This window comes from Gossypium hirsutum, chromosome A10, assembly GCF_007990345.1.
Source record: "Gossypium hirsutum isolate 1008001.06 chromosome A10, Gossypium_hirsutum_v2.1, whole genome shotgun sequence".
In the NCBI taxonomy this organism is placed as follows: domain Eukaryota; kingdom Viridiplantae; phylum Streptophyta; class Magnoliopsida; order Malvales; family Malvaceae; genus Gossypium; species Gossypium hirsutum.
This window is the reverse complement of record NC_053433.1, coordinates 88419937-88434430: the sequence shown is the minus strand read 5'-3', so window position 1 is coordinate 88434430 and position 14494 is coordinate 88419937. Positions and strand designations below refer to the sequence as shown.

Here is a 14494-nt window from a genome sequence, read left to right as displayed (position 1 = left end):
AAGCATGTTATCCTCTTATTTAAGTGTTGGGAAAGGGTTATGGGTAGTTTTAGACCTTGTATGAAAAAAAATATGGTCCTAATATTGTATTTATTAGGTTTTATATTTCTGTTATTTATTTATTCCGAATTTTAGGATATTTTTAAGTATTGTAAGTTGTTTAGAGTTTGTTTGTTTCTTAGTAAAGAAGAAAGTTTAGTTCCTCCAAAACTACTCGATTTTGTTCAAAGAGTCATGGGAATCATTTTTTATCCTTTAATTTGCCAATGATTATGTATTAAAGGATTGAGTTAGATAACTCTTTTTCATGCATATCTATCCGATCCCATATTCCACAATTTAATTTCTACTTTCTTTATTTATCTATATTTTGAAGCTTTATATATATATATTTACTTATTTTAGTTGTTTTCGTTTTCTTTCTAAATCTATTTGTTTTTTTTTCAAATTAGATCTGAACATGTTTTTGAATTGAACAAGACATGGTTAGAGTAAAATTCAATACGTGGAGTCAACCAAGATGATTATTTTTATTATATTCTAATCTTTGCTTGGATGGCAGTGCGAGACCTAAGCTAATTCCCATTAGATTTTGCTGCCTTGCCCAGTGCTCAAATTTCCACAATGTACGCCATCTTTATAAAATTCCACTTCATTTCATTGCAAATGCCATGGCATTTTTTAATGGTGATACCGGCCCAGCCAATTGGAAAGAGCCAAGTTTCATGTCGACATCATGCTTCTTGTTCACGCCATATTTTATCTATTATTTCATCACCCACCAAACCTATCTCCATCTTTGTCTTCGGACCTTCATGTCTCACAATGGTGATCGCCATTTTTATCTCCTTTTCATATACTATTTCTTTCAAATTTACTTATTTAATGAATATCCCTTTCAGTTTTATTTTTTACTGAGATTTACATGCAAATGAATATCACTATGACATCTTTAATTTCTTCCATCATCTCACTCAATTTGCTTGGGTTGTGTTTTTGTTTCCTAGGAAGGGTTTATGATTTCAGAAATGGCGAAGCGGGTGCGAGACATATTATCCATGTTTGTCTTAGCAATATTCTCCAAGGTAATTGGCACAAAGCTGTACTCGAGAAGGAGCGCACCAGCTGAGCCCGAGAGTGAGGCTAACGTGTGCTTGAGCTGGCGTCTGGCGGTGGAAGCTAACAACATGCCGGGATGGAGCACCGTTCCACTTCATTGCCTTAGCCATGTTGAAACTTACATGATGGGTGGACAATACGAGCAGGACGTTAACTACATCGTGGAACAAATAGAGAGTTACGTTAGCCAAGTAGTTTTGAAAGGCGATGGCTGCGATGCCTGGATCCTGGATATTGATGACACCTGCATCTCAAATCTCTTTTACTACAAGGATAAGAATTACGGGTACCATTTATTCTTGTATTTTCATCTATATATGTATAGGTGTTTATATGATTTAATTACAGTATGTGTGTATGTTTAGGTGTGACCCTTTTGATCCTGGGGGTTTCGTGGCGTGGGTAATGAAGGGAGAGTGTCCAGCGATTCCTGCAATACTTGGATTGTTTACCAAGCTGGTGGAGGGTGGATTTAAGGTGTTCCTGCTTACTGGGAGAGACCAACAGACCTTAGCCCCTGCTACCATTGCTAATTTGCATAACCAAGGATTTATCGGCTATCATAGGGTGATTTTTAGGTAAGATTAATTAGTACACCAACTTTTACTTCTCTTCTCATCTCATCTTATAATAATGAATGGGGTATTAAAAATATAATTTCTTGCGAAGAAGTATTCATATATACATATGGTGATTGGTGATTATTTATTGTATTTATGATGACGAGTAATTAACAGGAACCAATCATTCAAAGGGAAAAGTGCAGTGGCGTTCAAGTCAGAAGTTCGAAAGCAATTAGTGGAAGAAGGGTATAGGATATGGGGGAATGTTGGGGACCAATGGACCGATTTGCAAGGGGAATGCTTGGGCAACCGCACTTTCAAAATCCCTAATCCTATGTATTGTGTTCCTTAGTCCCTAGAATTTAGGGATTACTCTGCAATGAACTTGTCAATATCATTTATCATAACCCCAAAGAATTTTTTGGTAAAAAGTGGTTAGTAAAATTAGGTGATGGTAGTTTGTTGAATAAATTGTACAAGCGTTTTTGGCATAGGTTCTTCCTATTTGGAATCCAAAGTCAAATCATTGAAGGAAAAAACTTCCTCATCCAAAATTTATGTACATATTTGTACAAAATTAGATTTAAGGTTAGTAAGTTATATAATTTATTCTTCTAAATGGTTTAAAATTCAAATTTTGAAAATAATTATATCCCATTCAAAAGTATATTTATTGTGACTTTGTTCATTAGATAAATAAATAAATAAATAAATATAAATTTTATTATGCCTACAGTCTCAACGCTTAATTCTCCTCCTTAGTGGCCAATGATTTTTTTTGAAACTCAATTGTATGAGATTTTTTGTTTTACCATAGAAGCTTTAAAGCTTTCGATGGATTATCACTTCCCTCATTTTCCCCCTGCTATTGTTGTAAAAATTATTTAATGTTGTTAGATTGGAGTGAAGCTAATTTTTTTTTTGGAGTGACATAATCGAATTATAGATTTTTTAAGAGATTTAAATGTAATTTTATCATGTATTAATTTATAATTCTATTATTTTTAGATGGACTAAATAAAAGTTTTTCATATTTAGGGGGCCAAATTATAATTTTACTATAGATTAATTTACAATTTTATTATTCTTAGAGGTATTGAACTAATTTTTTTCAGGGGGCAACTCGTAACTTTGCTTCTGCCGCTAGAGAACTCGAAAGACATGATTCATTGTTTACCGCGTATTGTTACTAGTGTTGTTGTGACAATAATAATGTAATTTCTTGAATTTTATTGATAGACCTCAAAGGTATATATATCTATACAGTAGTAGTTACGTAGAAATCAAATTGCTAAGAAATAATATCCCATAACATCGTATAATATCCTATCAGGAATCAAATTGCTAAAAGATAATATTCCATAATAATATCCTAATACCCACCTTCAAGTTGGAGAATGCAAATCATAAATACCCAACTTACCGAGAAGATATTCAAATTGCGATTTACAAAGCGCCTTTGTAAAAATGTCAGTCAACTGAACGAAGGTCGAAATATAAGAAAGTGCAATCAACCCATCCTGGATTGCACCCCTAACAAAGTGACAATCCACTTCAATATATTTAGTGCGCTCGTGAAATATGGGATTCTGTGCAATATGTAGCACATATTGACTACCACAAAATAAATGAATTACTTTAGGATGATTAACACCTAAGCTCAATAGTAAGACCTTCAGCCACTTGAGCTCACAAATGAGGGAAACCATAGACCTATACTCAGCCTCAACAAAAGAACGAGAAACAATATGTTGTTTCTTAGTCTTCTAGGAAATAGGAGATTGTCTCAAAAAGACAAGCCAACCAGTAAGCGAATGCCAAGTTAACGGACAAGCATCCCAATTCGAATCATACCACCTTTTCAAGGACTCACTATCAAATCTCAAAAGAATCCCTTGGCTAGGAAAGCCTTTCAAGTACCAGACAACACACAGAGCTGCATCCCAATGCTCTTGCATAGGCTCACGTATTAATTAATATAAGACATGAATCGAGTATGCCAAATCAGGTCTGGTCACTGCCAAATAAATCAAATGATCCATTAACCATCAGTACGACTCAAGATCAAACAAAACCATCCCTGCAACATGCGTTGATTTATGATTTTGCTTTATTGGCGATCTTGTGGGCTTTGCTCCCAAAAGATTTGCATCGAAAATAATATCAAGTGCATATTTTTTTAACAAAGAAATAACCCCAAAGAGCTACAAGTTACCTCTATCCCAAAAAATATTTCAAAACACTAAGATCCTTCATATGGAAGCAAGAACTGAGATACCCCTTAAAAGTTTTCAAAGTAGTAGAATCATTCCCAGAAATAAACATATCATCAACATAAACTACCACATTAATACTACAGATCCCTTAGTGTATGTAAAGATAGAATAATCAGAATATGATTGGAGAAATCTATACCTTTTTAGTGTAGTAACAAGTTTCGCAAACCAACATCGAGGAGCTTGTTTCAACCTATACAAAGACTTGTGCAAACGAAAAACCATTCTAGGCTTGTCAGGAGCAAAATCTAGAAGAAGCTTCATGTAAACCACTTTATCAAGACCACCATGCAGGAAGGCATTATGGACATCCATTTGATGTAACTCCCAATTTTTCGAAGTTGCAATAGCTAAGAAAGCCCGAACAGTCACCATTTTTTCCACAGGTGTGAAAGTTTCATTATAGTTAATATCTTCTACCTGGTGATTACCAAAAACAACAAGACAAGTTTTAAGTCTCTCAATACTTCCATCGAAGTTATATTTAATCTTATACACCCACTTACTACCCAATGCTTTTTTTTCCAAGAGGAAGTGTTTCCATAGACCAAGTGTCATTATCCTTTAGAGCACAAATCTCCTTTTGCATAACATCACACCATCCTACATCTTTCACAACCTCTAAAAGAGACTGTGGCTCAACCCCTGCAGTAATAGCTACAAGAAAATGTCGATGTTTCATAGAAAATTTGTCACAATTAACATAATACGCTATAGGAAACGAAGTACCTGAGGAAGGCCAATATGAAGTCATATAAAATATGTGATCACATGCATACAATATGATAATGTGTGTACATTACACATAGTGATCACATGAACTAGTGATCATATGCAAACATAGTGGCCAATATGAAGAAATAATCATATGCATACATATAGGCTAATAGCTTATTTAATATATAATTATAAATATTTTTAATGATTATATTTAAATTTTAAAATTATTTTATTTTTATACATATGTATATATGAACTAGTGATAATATTCATACTTATTTATATATGATTCAACTAAACCCTAAACTATAAAAAAATATTTGTTAAAGACATATAATTAGTTTATATTAAAAAAAAGTTTGTTAAAGCCAATATGATGTGATGACAATTTTTTTTGAATAATCTTATTATAGGTTCTGATCATATGTGTTCTTTTTGACACAATGCCTAGAACTACCCATAACCCCTCTCCAACCCATAAATAGGGGAATAATGTGTTTCAACGCACTCGAACCCATGTCATTTTACATTGGCAACAATGCCTATACCAATAAAGTTATGACTCAATCGATTGATGTGATCACACTTAACTATAGTGATTAAGGTTCAACTTTTGCTTCTAATGTCGGTTGAAAAATAAATCTTAATTAGGATTCTCTTTACTTTTTTAGCCATATCATTCTCTCTATTTTTCAAGTTTGGTTTATTAGTTCAAACTTCAAAAGTTCTCTCTTTTACATGTTTGGTTTTTATTTGAATTTCACACATTAAAACAAGTTTCTACATCTATTCCAAAAATGAGGAACCGAGCTATTGAAGAGTCACTCTTTGAACTAAAGATGGACATAAAAATTTAAGAAAAGATTTAGTAACATTCAATGGTGGAAAAGATTTTAAGTGATCATCCTATTCTTTAAAACCCTAATGAAATTGTGCTCAACAAAGCGTGGCTATTAAAGAATGTGATGGAAGTTAATGAGCTTGAAAATAACTTGTTTTTGTTTCTATTTAAGGACGAGAAGGACAAGTGAAAGTGTTGAGTAACAAACTATGTTTAGTCATGGAAGGCATATCATTCTAAAGGAGTGGCTAAAGGAATTTTTAGGATGAAGGAGTTGGAGCTCATGGGCTTTTCTACCACAGATTTTAGGAACAAATATGCATTCTTCCTCTTCAATATTGTATTAAGGAAAGTCTCTTAAAAATAATTTTAGGGTTTTTTAAGCATGTTGTATTTTTTATTTAATGGTGGTAATGATGTTAGCGGGATCATGAAAATTAATGTTAAAGTGATGGTTGAGAGGCCCTTGCCTACTGGTTTCCATTTGGAGTGTGAGGATAAAGAATCGATTATAACATTCAAGTAAGAACGACTTCATGAGTTCTGCCATGCCTACGACATACTTGGAAATAACTTCAAAATGTTATTGGTGATCCATTACCCATATTATATGCACTTTTATGGCGATTCAATGAGACAAAAAATGATGTTGAACTTATGCTTGGTGAAATAATATAAAAGAGGAAAGGTCTGCAAATGAGAATCACATGTGAACTAAAGCGAGTGAAACTAATCATGAGGAATCTTATAGTGGTAAAATATTTTATAACCATTTAATGAAAAATAAAGGCAACAGGATATTTAGACGACAACAACTGTTATTGATGGGATAAAGAGGAAGGGTAAGAAATAAGGTTAGGAGGACCCATTGTAACATCCCAAATTTTCAGTATCAAAATTCGTGAGTGAATAGAATTTTGAGCACGAGTGATAGCAAAATATGAATTATTTATTAATTAAATATGTTATGGAGGGAAGACATCAGAATTAAATTGATATGCTAATCGTAAAATAATTTATGGACCGATTTGCAAGAAAGTGAGAATTGTATTGACCTATTTTTTGTTGTTATTAGAAAATTTGATTCTGTGCCAAATTTTCTCAAATTGAGACGTTTCAAAAATTTATTACTAAATCAAGAGGTTTACAAGACGAATACAATAGTGGAGAAGAGAATTATCGGGTAATTTATCAGAGAAAAAGTAATTGGTGCATGAGGACTAAAGTGTAAAGTAAGCAAAGCTTGAAGAATTCTAGAATGATTAACCAAGACCCTTGAAAGCTATTAAACCATAGCTTAGTTTGAGATAGTGGATGAACTTGATCAAATCCCTTAATTTCCACTGAAAATTTTGTGAAGCAAAATGGCCATTGGATTATTATATTATAAGATTAGTATATTATAGGATTATTAAACTTAAGTATAAATGAGAAGTATGAAAGATGAAAGACATGGGTTGTGTTTAGCTTCTTCAAATGACGGCGAAAGGAAAAAGAAAGTTACATAACTTCTTCTCCATGTTGTAAGCTCTCATATAAAGATAAATGAATTCTCCTTTGAGTGGTTGAATCAATAACTTTATATGGTAGTTTTAAGTAAACTCATTAATTTCTTGGATGGCCATGGATGATTCTTAGAAAATTTAGAGAGAGAGAAGATTTTGATCATGTAATTGTAGTTGTTAATGAGCTTAGAATGATGAAAACAAGCTAGAAATGGTGTTAAATTAATGTTTTGTTAAGGTTTATGTTAATAGCCATGGTTGAGATTAATGAAGATCAAGGAGAGAATGAAGAGAACTTTGAGATAACTATGTATTTTTGGATAGCTTGATATTCCTAAAAAGATATTTTAAAGTCAGATTTAAATTCTTACGAGAGAATTTTGAGTTACACGAAATTCAAATAATTAAACCTTAAGTGTCAAAAGCTAAAACATTCATAGATTTTTCAATAGATAGATCATGGTTATCTAGTGTTGAACTCAAATTACTAATTAGATGCTTGTATATGCTGTGCATATTTTGCGTAGGAAAAAGAGACTAAAAAACTTAGGCAAGCAAAGGAAATGAAAATTTTAAAGTGATGACCATTGAAATAACTTTCATTTATTTTAACCATTTGAATAGGTAAATTCACTTGGAACTTACTAATTTTTTATATGTATATGATGGCTCAATACTATGTAAAACTTGACATATAGTGAATTTGACATGTTAAGACCATTAATGGATAGAAAGGGTAAAGGTTATGCATAATGAATGATGGTACAATATTAGTTAATATGTTAAATATATATGTGTCACGTGTAAAATGGTATGCGAATTGTGCAAGTATACATGTCGAATAAATTAATAAAGTGATAAGTAAGATTGTCTCCACAGGGATCGAATTAGGTATAAAAGTGGTCAAGTTATGATAACGAATTATAATTAATGTTATGAGAAAACCAAGTTAAGTATGCAATGGTAAATTAAAGTAGAAAAGATGTGTGCAAAATGTATATTGACTAACACTGAAAAATGCTAAAGCAAAGCAAGAGTAAAAAATTGTAATGGAAAATTTGAGAATAATGACGTAAATAATTTGCGAGCAAATAAATAAATAACTAAGAATGCTATAGAAAAGATACCACAACAAATGATTAAGGGTCTAAGATGTTGATTTGGAAGGTTGGGATTACTAAGAATCTGCCTTTACTTTCAGTAATGTGTCAGCAAAATCGTACTCAATCTACTGCTCAGAAGAGACCTAAAGTGATATGTTTCTTTCAAGAGCTAGATCTCAACTTACTTGGCTTGTGTTTTTAGGCCTTAAAACGATACCCTGTACTATTTTATCTTCGTTTTATACAAACGTTGCTCTATGTCTAGAGTCTACTGCAAGTATACGGTCAAATACCCACTTGTATCATTAAATTCCAATCCAACTAATATAACCTTTTTAGAATTAGATTCAATTTATGGGCATACTGCACACTTATCTATGTCTAGAGAATGTACGCATACAATTGGGACATAAAAATAATTGAATGAAACAGTAGATGAAATCAAATATATGCTTCAACCATTAACGAAAATAAAAATTTCATCATGTAATCTCAACCCTTTGAGATTTAGCTCATGGGTTGGCAATTAAAATTCCAGTTCAAAATAACACCTAACATCATTTTGACCAAGTCAATTCACGGGAGAACAAATTAAGAAAAATTGGAAGAACTTAGAAAAATGGCTATCGCCAAGTCAATCCAGAATCCAGCAGCACAATGTCCTGTGGTGGTTGAGAAGGATTATTTTTGGTTTCTTCATTTCATCTCTACTCAACCGCTACCCTCTATTGTTGCCTTCGGATCTCCATACCCTTTAAGGTTTCATCCTTTGGCTTTTTATAAGCTTTTCTTCCTAGGGTCACTCCAACAGCCCACAATATCTTTTACTCTTTTTTAAGTAGATTTTTCTGGTACAAATAGAGTTGGGCTGAAACTGGTATGCGTTGAGTGTTGACTCGGTCATTTTCCTAAAATTGCCACGGCATTCGTGTTGGCAAACTATATAAACTTTTACCCCAGCAAACCTTCACTCATTTATTTCTTTCTCCATATCCTGCACCTGTCAAACCACCAAACATAACCCTTCCACATGCAATTAAAAGTACCTAACATTTAAACACAATCTAAGCTCTTAATGCAATGATAAAAATACCAATGAAATGTCCTAAAAATGTAACTAAATGTACCAAGTACAATTAATTAGCTAGGTCTAAATGCATGAAATATAACTCTTTTCGAGAGTTATCACTATGTTATGTGTTGTTATTAACAGAATATAAAATAAGATGTTAAAATATTGCATATAATCATGATATGTTAAGGTTCTCCACTCATGTGAACAAAGTAATATGTGATATGGAAATGTGATGATTTATGTACAAGGTAGCTTTATGGCACTTAATGTGAACTTATGAACATGTTAATAATAGCTTATGTAAACTTGGTAGAAAGGTTAGGATATGGTTGCCAATTAGGGTCATATGTATATGTTACCTTCGGGCCTTGCACTTATGTGCTTTTGGTGTAGTGTGGGGTTCGGAGGTATGTAATGTGGCTTCTAGATTTCTATTTTTTGTAGTTTTGATATGTTACCCTAGGTCGAGCATTTGTTGTAGACCATTGAGCCTTCATTATCTTTTTGGAGGCCTACATGATATACAGTGCCTTTGGGCTTAGCACCTTAGTGTTCTATAGTTTACAGTTTTATCATAGTATCAGAGTCTTATTGTACTAAAAATACATGGGGCGCAACTATGAAAATGGATAAGAAATGATAAATGAAAAAGAGTTTAAAGATGTGAAATAAGTGAATTGGACAAACCTTGATAACTTGAGAAATAGAAATAAAATGTTGCAATAAATAAACTATATGTACAAAAAACAAAAGAGAAACATGAACACTTTTGAACATATCATAACTTGCTTGTATGTCATTAAATTCACATTGACCTTATGTTTAGCCTTATCTATATGTTATGTAACTAATAAGGAAATAAGAAGTTTGTTGAACCATATATTGTGTGTCCTCCCTAGTAAGATAAGTTTAACATTTTTCAATTGAGCTTACTAAGCATTTATGCTTATGCGCCATTGTTCATACACGTAGATTTTTACTCCCAAATTTTAACTAGTTTTAGTGATGAATTCAAAGTTTACTTGAAGTATGTTTATGTTTAATTTGTTAGAGGTGTTTTGGTAATTGATTAGGGTGTTTAAGATTTATTTTTGAGTTCTATAAGTCTAAGATTTGATTTTGAACTCTTAGGTATCAAATCAAGGGAAATTCAAGGAAATTTTTACCTTTAAGAGCCCAGGTTCTGATACCCTTGCTTAGGTATCAATACCCTACTTGGCAGAATGGGAAATTATATAGTACAGGGACCTAGGTACTGATACCTAGGCTTTACGTACTAATGCACAAGCTTTTGAATAGGGCCACTACCCTATTTCGAGCTTTTTTATCCCTTCGAGGACCATTTTTGGTCTTAGGCACCTTCAATCACCCTCAAACCATTTTTATATGATTTTAATTTTTTTCTAAAGCCTTTCAAACATCCAAAAATTGATTTAAATATTTTGTAAAAATGTTTTCAGTTTGATATACTTAAACAAATATGAGGTTTTGCACTTGTACATGTTTCGGTAGCATCTCTCGTTTGTACCGATCGATAGGACGAGTGAGGGGTGTTACACTCATGCTTTGGAGTGGAGTGTTAGGGAAACTTGAAGTTAAATACGAGGCCTAATTTAAAAGAAGAATTACAGAAACTTATCTAGGTTTTTAAAGCCTCGTTATTAAGATGAATGAATAAAATGTTGATATGGCGACCCTTTTTATAACGCCCCAAAAATCTCGAAACCCAAAAATCCCAAAATCTCAAATTTTTCTTTTTTGTGCTTAGCATTTCTGGTTAAGTGTTAATTATGTGATGGTAGGTCTTGGTCAAGGTTTGAGTTCGAACCTAGGGGTAAAAGAAATTATAGTTTAATTATTAAAAGAACCTTGAGGGCAAATAGGTGGGCTTTCAAATAAATGAAAGGAAAATTGGACAGAAAAGAGCCTGCTGGCCCAGGGGATAAGTGGCGTGTTGCTAGTGTCAGAGGTCTAGGGTTCGAATCCCACTCTACTCAAGAGAGGGATTTATTTTTGCTTAAAAGATGGACAGAGGTGGCGTTGGAGTTGAACTCTGTATGGAGGGATAATAGGAGAAATTTGAGGAGAGGATCAAAGGGTTATCAGTGAGAAAAATAAGGAGATGAAGAGTAAGGATGAGGTGGAGCCGAATTGGGAACTTGGGCTTTAGAAATTCGGCTATAAGGGGCTATAAATAGGTGCTGAATGGGAGGTGGCCAGGCTAATGCCGAATTCCCTTCACCTTGTTGCCAGAAACCCTTTTCCCTAAAAGTCGAAAACCCTTTGTTTTACTCTCTTTTGTCTGTGCCGATTTCCCCTCCTTCCTCTACATAATATTCTTTGTTTCACTTTTGTTTTAGCCAACTTCTTCTTCCTTTTTCCCTTGGTGCCGAATAATCATTTGTTTGCCATTCAAATCTCAAGGGCCGAACACCTCTTTGGCCGAATACCCTTGGTGCCGCCACTACCTTTTCCACTCAGTCGGTTCTAGTGTAAGTGTTCGCTCTTCCAATCAGTTTGTTTTGCTAAGTATCAATTATTGTCCCTCACTTTTTCTGATCAGCCTTGGGTAGGAATAGGTATCGAATCTCAGTCTTTGGATCTCTGCCGATTTGCTCCTTAGGGGAGAGACTTTGGTAAGTACTCTAGATCTTAGTTGGCCGAATGGTCATAGTTAAGGTAAGGGGGACTTGTGTTGGATACAAGTCACCTGTTATTTTGGTTTTAATAGTTAAGATTGGTGTAGATCTAGGAGTTGATCGTGGTTAGTGCTTAAAGAAGAGGCTGTTATAACTTGTCGCACAAGGTAATGTTAAAGGTGAGGTTTCGGTTTTGGTAAAAATATGTATTAAACATGCGATTAATTGAAGGGTGATATCGATTTTAGGTTCGGGGCTAAGGAAATCACAGCACGTTTTATTACCAGGTGTGTACACACACTGCACACACAAGGAGATTGGCAAAAGCCGAAATGCCGAAAAGCCGAAAGTTTGGCTATGGTAGTCTTGCGAGTGCGCGAACACTCATAAGGGGGAAACCGATAAGTTTTCTGAGGTCTAAGGGAGATTCCATGGACTTGGGTTGTGGATTGGCCAAATGGGCTGGAATGGGCTAAATGGGCCCGATGGGCTGTTGGGCCCATAATAGGCAAAAATTGATAATTGATGTTATGTGATGCAAAATTGTATGTGAGTATGACTGTGAATGTGATTTGAGCCTAATGGGCCATATGAAGGAGATTGGGCCTAGTGGGCCATATACAGGTATGTGGATTTGTTTGGGCTTTGTAAGAGGTTTTAGGCCTAGTATATGATGACTGCATAAAACTTAATTAATTTATTAAGGACCGTGGACAAGGCATAGGGTTAAGGTGTGGCAACGGGTATATGCATGTCTAGGATTGGATCTAGGGAGTGCTTGGTACTTAAGCGGTCTTAATGACCCACCTCCTCTTCTCTGGAATCCTACCTGGTGTATAGTATTCGTTCATCTTAGCTCACGGGATTTGTTAACGGGCCAAGGTAAGTAAAAAATTGTAATAAAGTAAAATTACCGAAATACCCCTAAGGGCGAAAATGACTAAAATACCCCTATGCGTTGAGTGTAAGATTTAGGATTGCTACATGTATATCTGCTGCATTCATATGATATTCTGTTTAGGATGCATATGGGTTGGAAATTATAGAAAGGAGGAAGTTTATGAGGGTTGCATGGTTGCTTGACAACCGTGGATCCACCGACGGCTTTTTAAGCCCATTATATGATTGACAGCTTGCTGCAATGAAGGTAGTTCCGCAACCGGGCTACCATTGATGTGTATTGGTTAGGTGGGTTGATATTTATATCCCCACATGATGTGTAACAGGGGACGGAGCTGATGTGTATTGGTTGGATTATTGGGGTGGGTTGCACTGCATTGCATTGCATGTATGTTGTATGGTGAATGATGGATGCTTGTTACTTGTCGAGGGTTGTACACACTAAGTTTTTGAAAACTCACCCCCTCTTTTATTTTCTCAGGTGATGCTCAATAGGAGATTTGATGTCTGGAGGGACTCTGAGTGGCCAGCTAGTAAGACAATTTAGATTCATTCTAAAAGTATATAAGTTACTCGTTTATTAAGTAATTTTCATTTAGTATGGATTGTAATAAGGCCTCCCCTTTTATTATTGTTTGGATTATTAAATTCGTCGTTGTAATTATAAGAAGTAGAACATGGATTTTCTAAGCTATAGTTTTCTTTTAATGCTATGTTTCCGCAACTAAAGTTTTAAAGGATAAGTTTTCTTAAGGCAAATGTTTTAAGCAAAGCTTCGCAACAGAAAAGAGATTTTACTAAGTAATTGAGATGTAACTTTTTTAATGAAGGGTTTTCAATGAAAACGAGGTTTTCGCTAAAACACTTCAATGTGACACACCAGATTCAGCCATAATGTCTGGACCGGGTTTGGGGTATTACACTTCTCTTTAAGAACATTGGGGAGAAAAATATTTCAAAAATAATTGAAAAAATGAAAATATAGTTAAAAGTTAGAGCTAAATTAATGAGAAACTTCATGTATATTAGGAAAGCTTCCTTATAATTAGTTAGATGTTCTTATATAGTGGCCTTGAATTCCTTCTTCACTTCATTATAATTAGCTACTCCCTTAAGCTTTTTAGGTATTTTAGTGTAGATGTGTCATACACAAAACCTATGGATTATGTTAGGTATTATCTCATTGTCTATCAAAATGCAATGAGATTGAATTGCTTTTATAGCAAAGAGCCACATTGTAAAACAACAACCTAAATGTTCCTACACTTTGTGTAAAACCAAAACAAACTTAAGGAGGATAGGTTAAACATGGTGATTAATTCCTACTAACGAAACAAATGACATCTTGTACTTGTTCACAAGATAAGTTCTACCAAAACTAACAACATCATGGTAGTCCTTACTAAGAGAATGGATCAAATAATAATTTTCAATCTTTCATTACCATCAAGGTAAATCTAGTTGTAAAAGGTCCTTATCTTTCATTTTCATTTCACACACACACACATAAAAATCCTTGCATAAAGACTCAACATCCCCATTTTGTAAAATCATTCTCCTATTGCTATAAATAAAATTTAGTTATCTTATGGTGAACATTCCATTTCATTTGAATCCCTTGATTAAACTTGAACCAATTTAATATTCTTTAAAATTTGAAGGCCAACCATATAATTTACCTTAATTTGTTTCTTTAATTGATTGATGTGTAGACATAAGCTTTATGTGTTAAGAAGAAGTTCATAAGAATGAT

General features: G+C 33.8%; 1 protein-coding gene across 1 annotated transcript; it reads left to right on the top strand.

Annotated features, from left to right (window-relative positions):
• Positions 1 to 669: 669 nt before the first annotated feature.
• LOC107896843 (acid phosphatase 1) lies at positions 670 to 2051 on the top strand. Its single transcript, XM_016822133.1, has 4 exons — positions 670 to 828; positions 1008 to 1405; positions 1485 to 1697; positions 1857 to 2051. Exons 1-4 carry the CDS (start codon positions 685 to 687, stop codon positions 2032 to 2034), a joined length of 933 nt encoding a protein of 310 aa, XP_016677622.1. The 5' UTR covers positions 670 to 684; the 3' UTR covers positions 2035 to 2051.
• The last annotated feature ends 12443 nt before the right edge of the window (positions 2052 to 14494 follow it).